The sequence below is a fragment of the Oryctolagus cuniculus genome, chromosome 2 (assembly GCF_964237555.1).
Source record: "Oryctolagus cuniculus chromosome 2, mOryCun1.1, whole genome shotgun sequence".
Classification (NCBI taxonomy): domain Eukaryota; kingdom Metazoa; phylum Chordata; class Mammalia; order Lagomorpha; family Leporidae; genus Oryctolagus; species Oryctolagus cuniculus.
Window position 1 is genome coordinate 178800346 of NC_091433.1, and position 20247 is coordinate 178820592.

The following is a 20247-nucleotide window of genomic DNA, read 5'->3' on the forward strand; positions in this document are numbered from 1 at the left end:
TGGTAAGAATGTAACATTTGTAGCTGCTGTAGAAAGCAGTATGGCAGTTCTCTGAAAAGATTAAACAACCATCGTTTTGTGCAGCAGTTAACTTGATGAGTATATATTCCAAATAATTGAAAACAGGAATTTGAACGGGTATTTGTATAGTAACATTATTCACAAGAGCCTAAAGGTGAAAATAAGCCTAGTGTCTCTTGACAGATGATTGGATAAACAAAATGTCATTCACATGCATGCACACATATACACGCACGTACATTGGAACAGTATTTAGGCTTAAAAAGGAGGGAAATTTTGATACATGCCACATGTGATCTAGATGAACCTTGAAGACCTAAGTGAAATAAACAGTCACAAAAGGATGAATATTGTCTGATTCCTTTTATATGAGCTTCCATATATAAATGACTAATAAGCACAGAAAAGATCCTTGATAGCATTGATCTTTCAGGAATGAGATACCAGCTACATAGATATAATCAAAAAGACTGACAATAAAGGTGTCGATAAGAATGTAAGAGTTATCTTCTTAGAACTTTATCTATGAAATACATGAAATCTGTTCTTTTATATTAAAAAAAGGATGGAAGAGAAATGAGTTCCCATATGCTGCTGGTAGGATTGTAAAATGATGCAGCCACTTTTCAAAGTTAAGCAGAAATTAATGATATGACTCAGGAATTCAGCTCCTAGGTATCTACACAAGCGAAATGAAAACATATATTCATACAAAGACTTTCATATGCAAATAGATCTAATTGTATTAATCATAATAGCCCAAAGTAGAGACAACTGAAATGTTTATTAATAATGAAGGGCTATACAGTGAAATACTGTTCAGGAATTAATGGAATGAAATTCTGACACACGCTGCAAGTTGGTTGGAGCTGAAGTTGTGCTGAGAAAAGGCAGACATAAAAGCCTGCCAGTTGTATGATATGAAACTTCTGGAAGAGCTGCTATCTCTAGAGACAAAAAGCAAAACAGTGGGAGTGGGGCTGGAACATGTGAGTGGGAATGGGGATTGACTGCAGATAGGCATGAAGAAGCTTTTAGAGTAATGGAGATGTTCTGAAATTGACGTGATGGTTGTACAGTTGTATAAACGTACTAAAAATCGTTTAGCTGCTGTAAGTCAAAAAGCTTAACTATTGGAAAGTGTGTGCTAAAGTGTAACTAGGAAAGTCTGGGTAAGCATTAATGTGACTTGAGTAGAGAATTGAAAGACAGGTTCAATGAAAAAGGGAGTAGCATGTGTAAATACCATATGAGCCAGTATGAAAGAGAACGTGATTTGTTTAGGGAATTACAAAAGCTGCCTTCTGTTGCATATAAAATTTGAGGCTGGGACTGTTAGAAGATAAAGTTAGGAGTGAACTAGGGAAAAATTATTTATAGAATAATGGATTCTAAGCTATTGATAATAATCTGGCAAGAATTTTAATAGATTATTACAGGTTTACTCTTGATAACTTTTGTATTCGCAAAGTTCAATACAATGTTGAAAATTATCAGAAGGGGCCGGCGCCGCGGCTCACTAGGCTAATCCTCCGCCTAGCGGCGCCGGCACACTGGGTTCTAGTCCCGGTTGCCCCTCTTCCAGGCCAGCTCTCTGCTAGGGCCAGGGAGTGCAGTGGAGGATGGCCCAGGTGCTTGGGCCCTGAACCCCATGGGAGACCAGGAAAAGCACCTGGCTCCTGGCTCCTGCCATCGGATCAGCGCGGTGCGCCGGCTGCAGCGTGCCGGCCGCGGCGGCCATTGGAGGGTGAACCAACGGCAAAAGGAAGACCTTTCTCTCTGTCTCTCTCTCTCACTGTCCACTCTGCCTGTCAAAAAAAAAAAAAAAAAAAAGAAAAAAGAAAATTATCAGAAGGAAGATTATTTAAAGCCAAAACTAAATGTTTTGCCATCATTGACCAAAATCATGGTCTTTCTAGGGTATTGATTTCTGTTTATTTTTCAAGATCCAATTAATATAAACTATTTCTAATATATTTTACTAATGTCTTTTTATCCATACTCAGTGCAAGGTCTTTCTTTTGTGTTCCCTTACCTCTTTTATAACACTTCCAGCGTGATATCATAATGCTTTATTCTGAAATTTTAAGATCTTTGAATTTAAAGAGCAAGTATAATTTCTTCAGTTTTATAAATGAGTGTAAAGTCTGGCATGATGTTTATAGCACACAGTGTATATTTATTAGTAAATATGCTTCTAGAATTTAATAGAAGGACTAGCAGAGCCCTTCAAAGATCATAGATCAAAGGGTTGGAGGGAATTATGCATGAAGGTAATCTATGCTAAACATTGGAAGGATCCAAAAGAAATTTTATAAACTCTTAAATAATTTGACGTTGGGTTAAGATAATTAATCCTCCATCGAATTTTTGAATTCTGGTGTCTACTTTTTATTGTTTGTTTCTTTGTTTTAGAATTTCGGAGCTGAAAAAGGCCTTAGGGTTTATAACCTTGTCTTCTTTACTCATATTGTGGTCTTAAGCCAATAACTTAAACTTTTCTGAGCCCAAGTTTTCTCATCTGAAAAATGAGGAAATAATACATACCTCATTGTTACGAAGTTTGAGTGACATAGTATTATGAAATTAATTCTTAAGCAGTGTTTATAGAATTAACTTAGTAAGTGGCTGGAAATGATAAATTGAATGATTATCCAAAATTTGCTGCAAGTAGATAGTTAAATTTGGTCTAAAATCTGGTATCTTGAACTCTAATCCAGTACTTCTGCACTGTCATGGTTGATACTTATTTCCATGCTGGTGGTCTGCTCCCTCTTCTATTTGCAGTCTCTTATTTGATGTGGACTAGGTAATAAAAATTACAAACTGTCCTCATTTAATGTAGGCATTGCTATATACCATATACTGTGGTAGGTATGGGAATCAGATGAGTAAGTGATGGCATCTGTTCAAGGGAGTTTCATGTCTAGTAGTTAGTAGATAGACCTTATAGAAAAGTGCATTGCTAGGCAAATATGAATGATATAACGAGGATTTAGAGCATTTCTTGGAAGAAGGTCATCTGGTCAAAGTCTACAGTGCTGGTTAGCAAAGGAGAGATAGATAATGACCAGGGGGAGTGCTCAAGGGCCAGGAGAGTAACCCGCTTAATTTTGTTCTAGAATTTTCCTTGGAAGGTAATATTATGGAACATTCTGGGAGGACGCCTGACCAGTCTATCGGGGTACAGTGAAACATGTGGTAGGGAGGGAACAGAAGGGAAGTCAGTGGATAAGAACTACAAAGAATGGTGAGGATAAGAGACAGCAGTGTTAGCATCCTTTCAGCTCCCTGTTGTAGCTTCTAGTTCATTAATTCTCAGCTCTTACGTAAAAGCTGTTTTACTATTGACAACTGCCCTCTTTCCTCATATTTGGTGACTCTCCCAGATACAGTGTCATTTGTGAATGACTTGGGCAACTGGACATTCTCCCATTCTTATTTAGTCCACAAGGTCAAACCTGTCAGCAAGTAGCCTCTTGTGAGTATTCTGTGAATACTGAGAATTGTACTGGAAGTTGAAAAAATTATAATTTGGTCTAATATGTGAACTTTAATTCTCTATTTGATATCTTTGTGTGTATGTGTAGGTTAAATGTATCTTTAGAATACAATATGAAGAGGTCTTGTATATTCAAAGGCCCATTGAAGAAGACAGAAGAAAATTTTTCCAAGAATTGATTCTCAATCAGGCCTCAATGGCTCCACCACGAAGGAAACACACTGGTAAAGTTCCTAAAGAAATGCTTTTTATTGAAGTTAAATTTATTTTTATCCTTTTCTTCATGGGAGTAAACAGTTTGTCAGGTTCTGTTCTTCTTTTATGGACACATGTGGAAGTGGCCATTGTATTTTCCTGACTTGAGTCTGGGAAGGACAGCCTTGCTGTTGAAGCTTTACTGAGAAACAGGGCTTCTCCCACACTGCAAATCACATTCTCTGGTGGATTTCATACTCTGAGGCTCAGAAATCCCTGCTGCTTTAGTCATTAGGACTTGAACTGGCAGTTGTGAACACCAGGTGTCGTGTTGATGATTTTGTGGGCCAGAGTAGGTTTGATTATCTAAGAGCTGCTTAGAATATTTGCCCTTTATGGTTTATTCATTGATTAATTTTTCAGATATTTATTTAGCACACATTATGTTAGATGACTTAAACTTCTGGAAATCTGTTATGATTTTGTTTTAAGCATTTAAATAAGTTAAGTAATTCTAATAATTTAGTTTTTAATATATTTTAAATAAAACAAATATGTAGATTTTTTGGGTTTGGACTCATAGCATTAAGAGGAGCTTGAGAATATGTTAGATGTTAGTTCACTCACATAAATAAGGACTGCATTGTAAGTCAGTTCTTTTCCTAATCTTTTTTTATATATATTTATTTATTTGAGATGCAGAGTTATAGGCAGAGGGAGGGAGAGACAGAGAGAGAGGTCTTCCATCTGCTGGTTCACTCCCCAAATGACTGCAATGGCCAGAGCTGGACCAATATGAATGAAAGAGCCAGGAGCTTTTTCTTTGTCTCCAATGTGGGTGTAGGGGCCCCAGCACTTGGGTCATCTTCTGCTGCTTTCCCAGGCCATCCATATAGAGCTGGGGCCAGCGTCACGGCTCACTAGGCTAATCCTCCACCTAGCGGCGCTGGCACACCAGGTTCTAGTCCTGGTCGGGGCGCCGGATTCTGTCCCAGTTGCCCCTCTTCCAGGCCAGCTCTCTGCTGTGGCCCGGGAAGGCAGTGGAGGATGGCCCAAGTGCTTGGGCCCTGCACCCCATGGGAGACCAGGATAAGTACCTGGCTCCTGGCTTCGGATCAGCGCGGTGCGCCAGCCGTGGCGGCCATTGGAGGGTGAACCAACGGCAAAAGGAAGACCTTTCTCTCTGTCTCTCTCTCTCTCTCTCTCTCACTATACACTCTGTCTGTCAAAAAAAAAAAAAAAAAAAAGAGAGAGAGAGAGAGAGAAAATTGACTTTGGGAAAAAAAATATAGAGCTGGATCACAAGTGGAGCAGCGGGGACTCGAACTGGTACCCATATGGGATGCCAGTTCTGTAGGTGGAGGCTTAGCCTACTATGCCACAACAATGGCCCCCTCCCTCTTTTTTTTTTCTTGATTTGCAAGTTAAGAATTACAGAGGAAGAGATAGAGAGAGATCTTCCATCCACTGGTTCTCTCCCCAAATGGCTACAAAAGCTAGGGCTGGGCCAGGCCAAAGCCAGGAGCCAGGAGCTTTATTTGGGTCTTCTATGTGGGTGCAGGGGCCCAAGGATTTGGTCTGTCTTCTACTGCTTTACCAGGCACATTAGCAGGGAGCTGGATTGGAAGTGGAGCAGCCGGGACTCAAACTGACACCTATATGGGATGCAGGCTGTGCAGATGGTGGCTTAATTTGCCACCACTTAACAGCGCCGCCTCTATCTTTTCCTAATCTTAAAAATGTATAAAAATAAGATTCAGTTGCTGAATCTTTCAACCTCTCCTAGAAAGTAGCAGTTCTGCTTGGTAAGACTTTTAAGCCTCTTTACCCTTATTATTTTTTTAAAATATTTATTCTTTTATTTGAAATGCAGTATGATAGAGAGAGAGGAGAGACACACAGAGAAAGACATCTTCCAGGGGCTGGCACTGTGGCATAGTGGGTAAAGCCATCGCCTCTATTACAGGCATCCTATATGAGTGCCAGTTTGCATCCCAGCTGGTCAGCTTCTGATCCAGCTCCCTGCTATGGCCTGGGAAAGCAGAAGAAGATGGCCCAAGTCTTTGGAACCTTGCACCCACGTGGGAGACCCAGAAGAAGCTTCTGGCTCCTGATTTCAGATGGGCACAGCTCTGGCCATTGTGGCCAGTTGAGTGAACCAGCGGATGGAAGACCTTTCGTTCTCTGCCTTTCCTTCTCTCTGTGTGTAACTTTGACTTTCAAATAAATAAATAAATCTTTAACCAAAAGGAAAAAAAGAAAGACATCTTCCAACTGCTAGTTTACCCCCAAATGTTGAAACTGAGTCAGGCCAAAGCCAGGAGCCCCGAACTTTATCTGGATCTTCCACATAGGGGGCCAGGGCCCAAGTGCTAGGGCCATCTTCCACTGTTTTCCCAGGCACATTAGCAAGGACTTGGATTGGAAGCAGGGCAGCTGGAACTTGAAGCGTAACCTATATGGGATGCTGATGTTGCAGGCTGTGGCTTAACCTGCTGTGTCACAATGCCGGCCCCTCCCCTTATCTCATGTTTCTCATAACCATTTTTTAAAACTGGATTTTATTTTTTTTTAATTTTGTTTCTTATTTATTTTATTTTTTTATTTTTATTTATTTATTTTTTGACAGGCAGAGTGGACAGTGAGAGAGAGAGAGACAGAAAGGTCTTCCTTTGCTATTGGTTCACCCTCCAATGGTTGCCGTGGCCGGCGCACTGCAGCCAGCACACTGCGCTGGTCTGAAGGCAGGAGCCAGGTACTTATCCTGGTCTCCCATGGGGTGCAGGGCCCAAGTACTTGGGCCATCCTCCAGTGCACTCCCTGACCACAGCAGAGAGCTGGCCTGGAAGAGGGGCAACCGGGACAGAATCCGGCGCCCCAACCGGGACTAGAACCCGGTGTGCCGGCGCCGCTGGGCGGAGGATTAGCCTAGTGAGCCGCGGCGCCAGCCATGTTTCTTATTTATTTTAAAGGAAGAGAGAGGCAGAGTCAGACAGATAGGTGGAGATCTTCCAACTGCTTCATTCTTAAAATGTCTGCAAAAGCCGAGGCTGGGCCAGAATGAAGCCAGGAATCTGGAACTCAGTCTGGGTCTCCTATATGAATGGCAGGGACTCAAGTACTTGAACCATGCCTTGCTGCTTCTTAGGGTGTGTGTTAGAAGGAAGCTAGAATTGGAAGCAGACCTGGGACTTGAACCCAGGCACTCTGTCATGGGATGTGGGTGTCCCATGTAGCCTCTTAACTACTGTGCTAAATGTTCAACTTCATAGACATTCTTGTAGCATACTAAAACTATTTCCCACCCATGCCAGGTCCTTTACTATGTTCTTTCTATTTTTTAAAATTTTTCATTGTTATCCAACATTTGAATAATTTTACTGTTATTTAGTGTTGCTTTCCAACTTTTTTCAGTGTTTTAAAAATAAGTCTTGGGGCCAGCACTGTGGCATAGCAGGTGGGACCACTGCCTGTGGCACCAGCATCCCGTGGGGGTGCCAGTTTGGGTCCCAGCTGCTCCGCTCCTGATCCAGCTTCCTGCTGTAGCCTGGAAGGGCAGTGGAGGACGGTCCAAGTCCTTGGGCCCCTGCATCCGTGTGGGAGACCTGGAGGAGGCTCCTGGCTCCTAGCTTCAGATTGGTGCAGCTCTGGCCATTGCAGCCAGTTGGGGAGTGAACTAGCAGATAGAGGACCTCTCTCTTTCTGCCTCTCCTTCTCTCTGTGTGTAACTCTGACTTTCAAATAAATAAATACATCTTTTTAAAAAATAAGTCTCTTATTTATTTGAAAGACAAGAGTTGTATATAGAGAGATGGGGGAGAGAGAGGCACTGAGAGAAATATTGATATTCTGTCCAGTACTTCTCTCCCCAAATATCTAGAATGGCTGGGACTGGGTAAGGCCAAAACCATGAACATGGAACTCCATCCAGGTCACCCTATGGGTTCAGGGACCCAAGTACTTGGGCTGTCCTCTCCTTTTCCCAGACACATTAGCAGGAGCTGAATCAGAAGTGGAGCAGCCAGGCTGTGAACTGCTACTGCTATGGGATGCTGGCGTGGTACATGGTCACTTAACTTGCTGTGCTGCAATGCAGGCCACCCAAATCAGTCTATCAGATTGCTCTAGTTTTAAGATTTTCCTTCCAGAACTTTGGGACATTCATATTTAAATTATACCTTCTGATTATTCTTTTAATTTAAATATCAGTATTTCAAATACTTCATTGTGAAAATTAATAACTTTAATCTTTCATTCTCTTAAGATATATTTTAATTCTATAAATTTGAATTTTCCATGTTAAGGTTGTTATAAATGTTTTTCTTTTTAAGATGCTTCTCCTAACTTTCACTTTCCAATTTAGAAGACATTTAGAAATTATCAAATATACTTAGAATTTTACTTGAGCTTTTGTGTGATACCAGGAAAATCTGTTAAGGAATTAAAGAGCATCCTGATTAGGAAAGTTAATATTTTACTTCTGAAGAATTTTGGTTTGTCTTAGCATACATAGTGAAAACCGTAGATTTTACATAGAGCATTTAGACTGATTTTTCCATCTTCTCCATGTGTTTAGGATTCTTATTTTTAAGCTCCTACTCCCCCTGTTTCCCCACCCCCATCCCACTATCCCTATTGTGTGGTACCCAGAATATGAGAGTAGGAAACCTGTCAAAATCAGAATTCTTCTGGGAACAGGAAGGATCAAAGAATTGTTGCTTGCATAGTATCCTTTTCATGCATATAATGCAACTCCATGTTGAGAAGGTTTTAACAATGTTAAGAAAATCAGTGTAAAGTAGTTGAAGATAATTATATTGATTTGAAGTTATTCACATAAGTTGCATATAGTATTTCAAATTCAAATCATTTAATCATATCACTTGTCCTTTTAAGGGGTTATAAATGAGTTTTAAAGTGAAGCTATTCCCTAACTTACTTGTTTCTATTTTAAGTTTTACTTGCATGAATTGCATAGTTCACATGTATTTATAATTCTTTCTCTTTAAATGACGTTTTGAGAGGGTGCCAGAAAAGTAATTGGTGTCCTGACCCACTGTAATGGACTCATGTTTTCTTCTGTTTCCTTTAGCTCTTTGTGCTATGGAAGTGCTTCCTCTTGCACTACCGTCTCCACCTCGTCAGTTATCTGAATCAGAAAAAAATCGGATGGAAGACCAGGAGGAAAATACTTTACGAGAGTTGCGGTTGTTTCTCAGGGATGTTACCAAGCGGCTGGCCACAGATAAACGCTTTAACATCTTCAGCAAACCGGTGGATATTGAAGAGGTCTTGTTTCAGTAGTGTGCAAACAGTGAAGTTGAACTGGCTAAAAGGAAAAAAAATATTGACATCTTTTTTTGGAAGGAAAAAAAAACAAAGGCATGGATGAATATTACCCCTAGCCTGTAAAATTTTAATCCATGTGATAACTATCGATGTCATCAGCAAAAATCTGGTGACTTTTGGATGAAATTAGTGACCAATTTATTTATGTCCTATTAATTACTATTGATTTTTGTGATCTCTTACTCTTCAATTTAGGAAGAGAATTAAAAGTTACTTTAGTAATTTAGTCCACACTAGACTATTTTTATTCCAGGATAAATCCTGCTCTCAAAAAGAATATTGGTATTAACAAATCAATACCAATTAAAACTGGCATTTCCCAAATTATGTATACCTTATTAAAAGAAGTAGCTAAGAAACATGAAATTTCTTTGTCTTTCATATTGTGGAAATGCCTATAGCAAAAACTGCTTAAAGTTAAGCACATCATATGTAACTAAAACTATTTTTCTCTCCAAGTACTTTCTCTGCTCCCAGTGGAAAATTTCTCACTTTCTATGTGTATTGTTTTGTGTTCTTGTGGGAGCATGGTTTGTGATGACGAGAAAAGAAATTTTCCATTTGGAATCTACTGTAATACTGCCAATTAATTTTATTTTATCCTGGGATAATATAGAGTGTGGATAAACATAATATAATCTGTACTGGCCTTCTTCTTATAGTTCAGACTCCATGTTTGAACAGCTTTGATGTTTTTAGTTTTGATTTTTTTCTTCATTTCTTTTTTTTTAATTTGAATTATGAAAGATTCAAAGTTTAATGTTGCATCCTAATTGTGAAATCTGTGCTTTTGGACCAGACCAGATTCCTTTGGAATCATTACCTCATCTCTGATTGGGAAGAATAAGCTAGCATCACACTCTACCTGTCCCCGGCAAGTCTGAAAGTAATCCATTATCAAAAAAGGGAAAATAAAGACACTACAATTTATTTTCATATTTATCCATGATATGTGGTTTCTTTCACTTTCTTTTTAATAGCCTTGCAAGGTGTTGCTATTGTTGGTATTTTTCAGGAAACTGAGGCTTGTTGGCAAGTGACATGGCCAGAACTTGAAAGTTATTTTAAATCCAAAGCCAATGTTCTTTGTATTACATCATAGCTACATTAGATCCTTTTCCACTGGGATAACAGGACATGCCTAATTTGCATTTTTAATGAATAAATATATTGGTGGAGTCTCCCCCGAAAGATAATCTTAAAAACTATCAACTAATTTTAAAGATTGTTGTTTATATTCACACAAACACAAATGTGGTACATTTGGACTCTGACATTTCTTAAAGGATAAGGACTTGTCCCCAAGTCAGCCTTCTGTGCTGGTAGGAAAACATTTTGCGTTTGTTCAGGAAAGCTCTTTTTCTTTTTAACTAGAAAGGGTTGCCAGATTTCAAATGATATATGTAATAGAATAACAGATTTATAAAGGATGATTAAGGCAGTGGAAGGGGACAGAAATTGTTGGTCAGATAAAAATTTTATTTTAGGATTGTATTTCTCTTGTTTTCTCCTTTGTTCTTCTCAAGTTCATTCTGCTGCTGTTTTTTTTCCCCTTCCTTTCTTTCCTCCCCTGCCCTCCCCTCCCCTCCCCTGCCCTCACCTCCCTTCCTCCATCCCTCTCTTCCTTATTTGAAAGGCAGAATGCCACAGAGAGAGATCTGTCTGCTGGTTCACTTCCCAAATGGCCACAGTAGCTAGGTTGAAGCCAGGAGCAAAGGCAGAGCACCTGGGACTTGAGCAGGCGCTTGGAAACAGGGTGCCAGTGCCTAAAGGGACAGCTTAACCCACTGTGCCACAATGCCGCACCCCCCCTTTTTTTTGACAGGCTGAGTTAGACAGTGAGAGAGAGAGAGAGAGACAGAAAGGTCTTCCTTCCGTTGGTTCACTCCCCAAATGGCCGCTGTGGCCGGTGTTTTGCGCCAGACCGAAGCCAGGAGCCAGGTGCTTCTTCCTGGTCTCCCATGCGGGTGCAGGGCCCAAGCACTTGAGCCATCCTTCACTGCCTTCCCAGGCCACAGCAGAGAGCTGGACTGGAAGAGGAGCAACCGGGACAGAATCCAGTGCCTCAAACAGGACTAGAACCCTGGGTACCGGCGCTGCAGGTGGAGGATTAGCCAAGTGAGCCGCAGCGCCGGCCCCCTTTTTTATTTTTATTTACTTTAAAACATTTTTTTTAATTTACTTTTTTAAATTTACTTTTACAATTGAAGTTAGAAGTTTCTGGGAAGGACAGAGAAGAAAAAGCAAGACATTTAGATAATCTAAAATGTGAAAGTTTATATTCAACTAATGAATTTAAAGTATCCAAGAATCTTTATCAAATTCCAAAGGAGACTGTAGAGAACACAAAACTTTAGAAAATAAACATTGAATTTAAAATTAAGTGTAGGTTCTAAAATTTTATGATGTTTATAAATTTTCATTGTCCTTGTCAGATTATAACAGTTTCCACTGTACATGGGTATGCTAGTGTCAAAATCAGTCACCCAGCTAGTATCTTTTGAATTTACTGCGTGTTCCACTAGCTTTTGTGTAAGGAGACTGACTGACTTTTCAGCTCGTAGAGGCTGAAAAATCAATTAAAACACACCCAGCCCTCAGGCTGGTGCCGCGGCTCACACACAGCCCTTTATAGTAATCTTAAAATTTAAACATATAGGCTGGCCCCGTGGCTAAATAGGCTAATCCTCTGCCTGCGGCGCCGGCACATTGGGTTCTAGTCCTGGTCGGGGCGCTGGATTCTGTCCCGGTTGCCCCTCTTCCAGGCCAGCTCTCTGCTGTGGCCCGAGAGTGCAGTGGAGGATGGCCCAAGTTCTTCGACCCTGCACCCGCCTGGGAGACCAGGAGAAGCACCTGGCTCCTGGCTTTGGATTAGCACGGTGCACCAGCTGCAGCGCACCGGCTGCAGTGGCCATTGGAGGGTGAACCAACGGCAAAGGAAGACCTTTCTCTCTCTCTCTCACTGTCCACTCTGCCTGTCAAGAAAAAAAAATTTATTTTTTATTTTTTATTTTTTATTTTTTTATTTTTTTTGACAGGCAGAGTGGACAGTGAGAGAGAGAGAGACAGAGAGGAAGGTCTTCCTTTGCCGTTGGTTCACCCTCCAATGGCCGCCACGGCCGGCGCAGTGCGGCCAGCGCACCGCGCTGATCCGATGGCAGGAGCCAGGAGCCAGGTGCTTTTCCTGGTCTCCCATGGGGTGCAGGGCCCAAGCACCTGGGCCATCCTCCACTGCACTCCCGGGCCACAGCAGAGGGCTGGCCTGGAAGAGGGGCAACCGGGACAGAATCCGGCGCCCCAACCAGGGCTAGAACCCGGTGTGCCGGCGCCTCTAGGCGGAGGATTAGCCTAGTGAGCCGCGGCGCCGGCTAAGAAAAAAAAATTTAAACGCATATATATGTGTATATAAATTATGTATATGCTGTACACATATGTGTGTGTGTGTAAATATCACAGCATTGTTGCCATCTGAAACTGAAAAAGTAACCCTCGATTTCATAAAATAGAAATGATCATATCCTTAGAAATTGGTCCTGGGCCTGCGCCACGGCTCACTAGGCTAATCCTCCACCTGCATCGCCGGCACCCCAGGTTCTAGTCCTGATTGGGGTGCCGGATTCTGTCCCGGTTACTCCTCTTCCAACCCAGCTCTCTGCTGTGGCCCAGGAAGGCAGTGGAAGATGGCCCAAGTGCTTGGGCCCTGCACCCGCATGGGAGACCAGGAGGAAGCACCTGGCTCCTGGCTTCAGATCGGCGCAGTGCGCAGGCGGTAGTGACCATTTGGGGAGTGAACCAACGGAAGGAAGACCTTTCTCTTTCTCTCTCTCTCTCTCACTCTCACTCTCTCTCACTGTCTAACTCTGCCTGTCAAAGAAAAAAAAAAAAAAAAAGAAAGAAAGAAAAGAAAAGAAATTGGTCCTGGACTAATTTCAGATGCTACCGCTGAGACTGTTGTTATGTCAAGACTGATTATTTAATTTAAGGTTTGTATTGGAGACAGTAACAGTTGCTGCCACTCTTATTGGTCAAGTGATATAAAACATACAATTTAATAGGCAAACTTAATGTCTCCTACTTTGGATACATTAAGACCTTCTGGAAATTAGCACATAGAGCAGAATGGTTTTGTTTTGCCTTTTTTTTTTTTTTTGAGATTATTTTAAATGTAGGGACAAGTCCAGCAAATCTTTAGCTAGTTATGAAAAGCAATACTTAGTTTTGTTACATAATTGACTCAAAATACTTGTAATGAATCCAAAGGAGTGGAAAATACTTTCCATGGAATAATTCATCCTAGAAAAGTGAAATAGAAAATTTCTGTTCAAAATTTTAAAGAAATCTACCAGAAGAACTTCTCTATCAGTGTGAAAAGTCTATGCTTATATCTTTTTGTTTCTTTTTCTTTTCCTGAGGTACTATTTATTGGTGCTTATTGGTGCTTTTACCCATACAGTCTCTTAGAATGCCAAAACAAAACGAAACAAAACAAAAGGCTGACTTAGTTTCAGATTTCAAGAAGATAAACATTTCAGTTAATTTAGATATGACTTGAAACTGACATTTTTCATGGAAAGTATGATGGTAACTTTAGTAGCATAAATAGCACTGTAATTTATCCTTATCTGTAATTATTTCTTAAGCATCTAGATTGAATTTTAAAGAATTTTTGTGTATTTGTAAACCAAGTAGATCATATGAATACCAAAAATAATTTTCATCAAACTGTCTTATTTGTTTTAGGTTTCAGATTATCTTGAAGTAATCAAGGAACCAATGGATTTATCAACAGTAATAACTAAAATTGATAAACATAATTACCTGACTGCTAAGGATTTCCTGCAAGATATTGACCTCATCTGTAGCAATGCTTTAGAATACAATCCTGATAAGGACCCAGGAGGTAAGGGCACACGTGTCAAACTCACTCTGATAATCAATCCGTGAGAAATTTATTAACAGCTTAAATACTAAATTATGCCTATGTTGTGCATAGATCACTTTATGACCTTTTCTTATGTTTAGAAATTTCTTCATGAGGAGCTAATAATCTACTTGTTAAAACTGTTAAATCAGAAGATTTTATAGCTGTAGGCATTATGCTCAGAGTTCAGTTTCTTCATCTACCATTCACTTTTTATATTTATAAATTTTTATTTACTTGATAGGCAGAGAGACACACAGAGAGGAACAGAGACAGACAGACAAAAAACCCTCCATCCTCTGTTTCACTTCTTAAATGCTCTCAACACCTAGGCTGTGCCAGACTGAAACCAGGGGCTTGGAACCAGTCTAGTTCTCCCATGTGGGTGGCAGGGTCACAAATTTTTGAGCCATTATGCGGTGCCTCCCAAAGTGCACATTGGCAGAAGCTAGACTCAAGTGGGACTTGAACCCAGGCACCCTAACATGGGATGCAGGCATCCTGAGTGGCATCTTAACTGCTGCACTAAACACCTGTCCCCCAACCTTTTATGTTTATGTTCAGATTGATAGAAAACTGAGTAACTAAGAATTTAATATAAGTCTTATTTGTTTAATCAACATCAGCAGTGCTGGTGAACACTGGGAATTTGGGAGTTGAAATTCCCATGGAGACCTGTGATAGGGTAGCTTTACATATTGAAAGACTAGCTTAAGAATATTTTATGTTATTTCATTGTTTTCCTATACTGAAATCTGTAGTCCCAACTCTTGTTATTGCCCTGCATTGAAGACCACTGGGGACATATTGATAGTTGAACAAGGTGAGTTTATTGATCTATTGTGATGAGGAAGAATGTACACATCATGAGGAACTGTGTGGGGTTTGGGCTTGTGTGAAGTGATCTTGAGGAGAGTGGGAGGAAGTGGGGCTGTGCAGTGGGTGGGTGCTGTAAGGAGCTGGGGGTGATTTAGAATTAGCTATTTTAAGAACCCAGAAGGCAGTGGAATTGGAGCAAGGTTAAAGTTGTGAGTAGTAAAGAAGGCATGCTTGGTTATTTTTATGGGTAGGACAATGTTCATGTTTTTGTCTGTGTTTAGCTATGATTACAGAGTGGCCTTGTTTTTATTTTAACCCGTCCTAGTCGCTGAGTGGGCTTGTCTGATGCTGGTATTCTATGAAATTATGTTTAGCAGGTATATTCCTAGGTCTAGCTGTTAGTGCCAGGCCACTTGCAGCTGTCAGCAGTCGCTGGTAGTATTTTAAGACACAAAAAACTGTTGATACTGTGCAGTTTGTGATGAGAAAGTGAGCTTTGTATTTACATCCTGGCATTATTTCCAGTTCTTTAATTTTAATCAGTTTAAGTCCTCTAAATTTTAGTTTCCTCAGCTCTAAAGTAGGGATAATAATAGCACTCATTAACTAGGGTGGTCGTTAAGATGAAGTGAGAAAGTATATTAGTTGAGCTTTACAAAATTGCCATTTTTATACATTCAACCTAAATACGTAAAGCACTTAGTGAAGAGCCTGGGACATAGTGAATATTCCATACAGGTCAACTAATGTTTCTTGTATTCTTGTTAGCATCATTATTTAAGTTGTGCTATAATTCTTCATAAATTGGTTCATTGGGTACCTGCATATTTGCTCTAGAAAGACCCTCTATATTTTGTGATTATTACACTCCCTGGACCACATTTTGAAATCAGTCCTATCTCGGAACTGGTAGTGAAAATGAATTTGAGTGCTTAAGAGAAAAACAGTTGAGACGGTCTCAATACAGATTTTCCCCCTAAGTAATTAATTATAACCATTTTGATATTAATATGACTTTTAAGAAGCAATGGTTTCTGGTACAAAATGACCTTATACTATAGATTGCATTTGTATAAATGCATATAGCTCTATTTCATAGCTGCAGTTGACCTGGCACACTTGTAACTTTACCCCCTTCACTCCTTCAGTTACAAAAAGTGAGATAATTGAAATGCTTCATTTTGACTATGTTCATATTTTTTCATATATTTAGTCAAGAGGCCTGTTTTTTCTTAACAACAGAACCACTTGTTATGTACAAGAAAAATAACCTCAGGGTCTGTTGTGTAGCAAGTGGAAATTACATGAATGTTGTATTACTTTTACAAGCTCCCGTGAGTATTTGAAAGCTTACAGTGTTCTGTTTTGCAGAACACTGGGCCATTTGGGAAAAAAAACCTAGTATAGATGTAGAAGACACAAACTATCATTTTGAAAGCTATGCGAGTCAAGATGGCAGAGTAGGGAGGGAGCTTGTTGCTCTACTCTAGGGGAAGATAGTTTTAAAAAAAAGTAGAGAGAGTACAGTCTTAGGGAAGCGTTAGGGAAAAAATGGTTGAGGAAATTCCACGCAAATTAGAGGGACACTGTGCACCTGCAGGGAGAGTGTAGACACACACAACTCGGGACCCCAGCAGCCGAGAGCCTCAGCACCAGCTTTGGAGTGAGGTGAGACGAGCCTATAGGAGCCCAAGCCACTGGCAGTAAAGCTGCAAGAAGAGCCTGGTGTGAGTTGGCTTGGAGCCCTGTGGGGGGATAGGTACCTACCAACCTAGAGGGCAAAGAGGGGATGCACTGGCATCCTGTAACTAGCCGAGAGAGGGCGGGCACCATTTGGGACATATGCAGCAGCTGTGCCAGCTCCTGTCTGTGTACCTAGCAACCAGCCTAGAGGAGACACCTGAGTCTGGTTGGGAGAATTGACAGGGGGCTGGGAGCTCATGACAGTGGGAATCTTGAGTGCCAGGATTATGAAAACACTGTGGCTCTGTGGGAGAGTGCAGGGTGTGGTTAGGACTTTGAGCAATCACTGTGGGTGCTCCCCGATTCCCTGGAGAGGGCCATTGCTGCAGGATCCATGTTCGCACGAAGAACTGCGTGGATTCTTTGTGTAGTTCTTGTGGCAGCGTGGATGAAAATTGTACCCACTGGGGCTAGTGCCCAGGCATTGTTCTCCTTTGAGGAGAGGAGGTGAGTCTGAAACTATGCCAGCAGAACTGAACAGACCTCCCTCTGATTACAACTTGACACCAACTTGGGTGTCACTTTAGATATTCCCTTCACACTGGAGAACTGAACAGAGCTCCTTGATCACACCCAGCACACAGCTCTGGGTATTCCCTGAAAGAGCAGACAATCATTAAGCCACAGAGACATAGTTCAAAGATAAAAGCCATCACAGGGGGAAAAAAACAAGTATCTCCTCAAATGACAAATAATAAATGCAGCAATTCAAGAAACAAAAATAAGGAAGACAGGGTCCAGCGCTGTGGGCTGTGGTGTAGTGGGTAAGGCTGCCAGCATCCCATATGGGTGCCAACATCCCATATGGGTGCCAGTTTGAGACCCGGCTGCTCCACTTCCCATCCAGCTCTCTGCTATGGCCTGGGAAAGCAGTGGAAGATGGCCCAAGTCATTGGACCCCTGCACCCACATGGGAGACCCAGAAGAAGTTCCTGGCTCTTGGCTTTGGATTGGTGCAGCTCCAGCCATTGCAGCCAATTGGGGAATGAACCTCTGGATAGAAGACTTCTCTCTCTCTCTCTCTCCCTGTGCCTCTCCTTCTCTCTCTCTGTAACTCTGGCTTTCAAATAAATAAATAAATCTTAAAAAAATAACATTTGGAGAGACAAATTAAAAAGAATAAGGAAGACAACATAATGCCCCCCAAATAACATAACACTTAAATACTAGTATGTGAAGATGAAGAGATTGAATAAATGCCAGAAATGGAATTCAAAAAATTGATCATAGGATTACTCAGAAGTAATCAGAAGTAAATTCATGAACTAAAGAAATCAGTTCATGACATTAATGAAAATTTTTCCTATGAAATTGAGATTTTTAAAGATAAATCAAAAAGAAATACTGGAAAGGAAGAATTCATTAAGACAAAAAAATATGGTGGAAAGTCTTAAGAACAGACTCAGTGAGGCAGAAGAAAGAATATCTGATTTAGAACACAAATCTCTGGAAATTTTACAGTCAGACAAAAAAAAAAAAAAGAAGAAATAACACTAAAAATCAGTGTCAGAGCAGAGATTTATGGGATACTATCAAATGACCCAATATAGGGTCTTAGGAGTTCCTGAAGACATGGAAAGAGAGAATGTATTAGAAGGCCTTTTTAGTGAAATAATTACAGAAAACTTACCCACTTGGAGAAAGAAAGGGATGTCCAAGTAAAGGAAGCACTCAGAATTCCTAATAGACATGACCAAAAAAGATCTTCACCACAACACATTGTAGTCAAGCTTTCTACAGTAAAACAAAGAAAAGATTCTAAAATGTACATGAGAGAAACACCAGATTACTTTCAGATGATCTCCAATTAGACTCACAGCTGACTTATCAGAAAACTTACAGGCTAGGAGAGAATGGTGAGATATATTCCAAGTCTTAAGAGAAAAAAAACTGTCAACCCAGAATACTGTACCCTGCAAAGCTGTCATTTAGGAATGAAAGTGAAATAAAGACCTTCCATAACAAAAATTAAAGTATTTGTCACCACTCGTCCAGCAATTCAAAAGATGCTTAAAGATGTGCTACACACAGCAACACAGAAGCATGATCATCACTACGAGAGAAAGTGAAGATAGAAAATCTCCTAGTAGAAATAGAAAGGAAATTCAAAGTAAACAATAGGAATATTTATGGAAAAATGGCTGGGCACTATCATTACTTATCAGTAATCACCTTGAAAATAAATGGCCTCAACTATCCATTTAAAAGATACAGACTGACTGAATGGATTAAAAAACAAAACCCATCTATTTGCTGCATACAAGAAACACATCTCACCAACAAAGGTACATATAGACTGAAAGTGAAAGGATGGAAAAAGATATTCCATGCTAACAGGAACCAAAAAAAGAGCTGGTGTGGCCATCCTGATATCAGACAAAATAGACTTTAACACAAAAATTGTTAAAAGAGACAAAGAAGGGCACTATGTAACATTGAAGGAATCAATTCAACAGGAAGATATAACTATTATGAATGTATATGCACCTAATTACAGGGCACCTGGCTATCTAAAAGAAAGGTTAATGGATCTAAAGGGAGACATAGACTCCAATACCATGGTATTTAGGGACTTCAGTACTTTACATTCAGCATTGGACAGATCAACCAGACAGAAAATCAGCAAGGGAACAGCAAGAGTTAATCGACACTATGAACCAAATTGACCTAGCAGATATCTACAGAACTTTTCATCCTACAGACACAGAATACACATTTTTCTCACCAGTGCATAGAGCTTTCTCTAGGATAGACCACATGCTAGGCAACTCTCAGCAAATTTTAAAAAATTGAAATCATACCATGCTTCTTCTCTGACCCCAATGGAATGAAGCTAGAAATCAACAACTCAAGAAAACTCTAAATATATGTAAACACATGGATACTGCTCCTGAATGAACAGGGGTTCTTTGAAGAAATCAAAAGAGAAATCAAAAAAATTCTTTAAGTGAATGAAGATGACAGTACAACATATCAAAACTTATGGGATACAGTAAAAGCATTGTTAAGAGGAAATTTTATAGCAGTTGGTGCCTACATCATGAAATTGGAAAGGCACCCAGTAAATAAGATACCAGTGCATCTCAAGGACCTGGAAAAACAACAGAAAACCAAACCCAAAACTAGTAGGAGAAAAGAAATAATTAAAATCAGAGAAGTAATAAACAAAACAAAAAAAATGGAAAACGTCAGCAAAACAAAAAGCTGATTTTTTTGAAAAAAAAAAAAAAAATTGACACACCATTGGCCCAACCCACTCAGGAAAGTGAAGAGACAGCCAACAGAATGGGATCAATTATTTACAAAGTGTGCAACTGATAAAAGATTAATGCCAGGATATATAAAGAGAAACTCATCAACAACAAGAAAAACAATCCAGGTAAGAAATGGGCAACGGACTTAAACAGGCATTTTTTAGAAGCAGAAATCCAAATTGCCAACAGACACATGGAAAAAATGCTCAGGATCATTAGCTATCAGGGAAATGCAAATCAAAACCACAGTGAGGTTTCATTTCACCCCCATTAGAATGGCTTTCATACAGAAAACAACAAATTCTGGCAAGAATGTGGAGAAAACAGTGCCCTAATCCACTGTTGGTAGAAATGTAAACTGGTACAGCCACTAAAGAAAATATGGAGATACCTCAGAGATCTGAATATAGACCTACCATGTGACCCAACCATCCCACTCCTGG

The 20247-nt window shown here is 40.2% G+C and overlaps 1 protein-coding gene across 4 annotated transcripts in view; it reads left to right on the forward strand.

Moving 5' to 3' along the window:
- Positions 1-20247, forward strand: part of ATAD2B (ATPase family AAA domain containing 2B) — a 221521-nt gene that overhangs the window by 169654 nt on the left and 31620 nt on the right. For 3 of the 4 annotated variants that reach the window (XM_002710061.5, XM_070069369.1, XM_051843172.2), the window contains exons 20-22: positions 3612-3747; positions 8811-9007; positions 13808-13967. In XM_002710061.5, the coding sequence (XP_002710107.1) occupies positions 3612-3747; positions 8811-9007; positions 13808-13967 (493 nt within the window). The remainder of the gene's footprint in view (positions 1-3611; positions 3748-8810; positions 9008-13807; positions 13968-20247) is intronic. The other variant, XM_070069368.1, reaches the window with a different exon arrangement.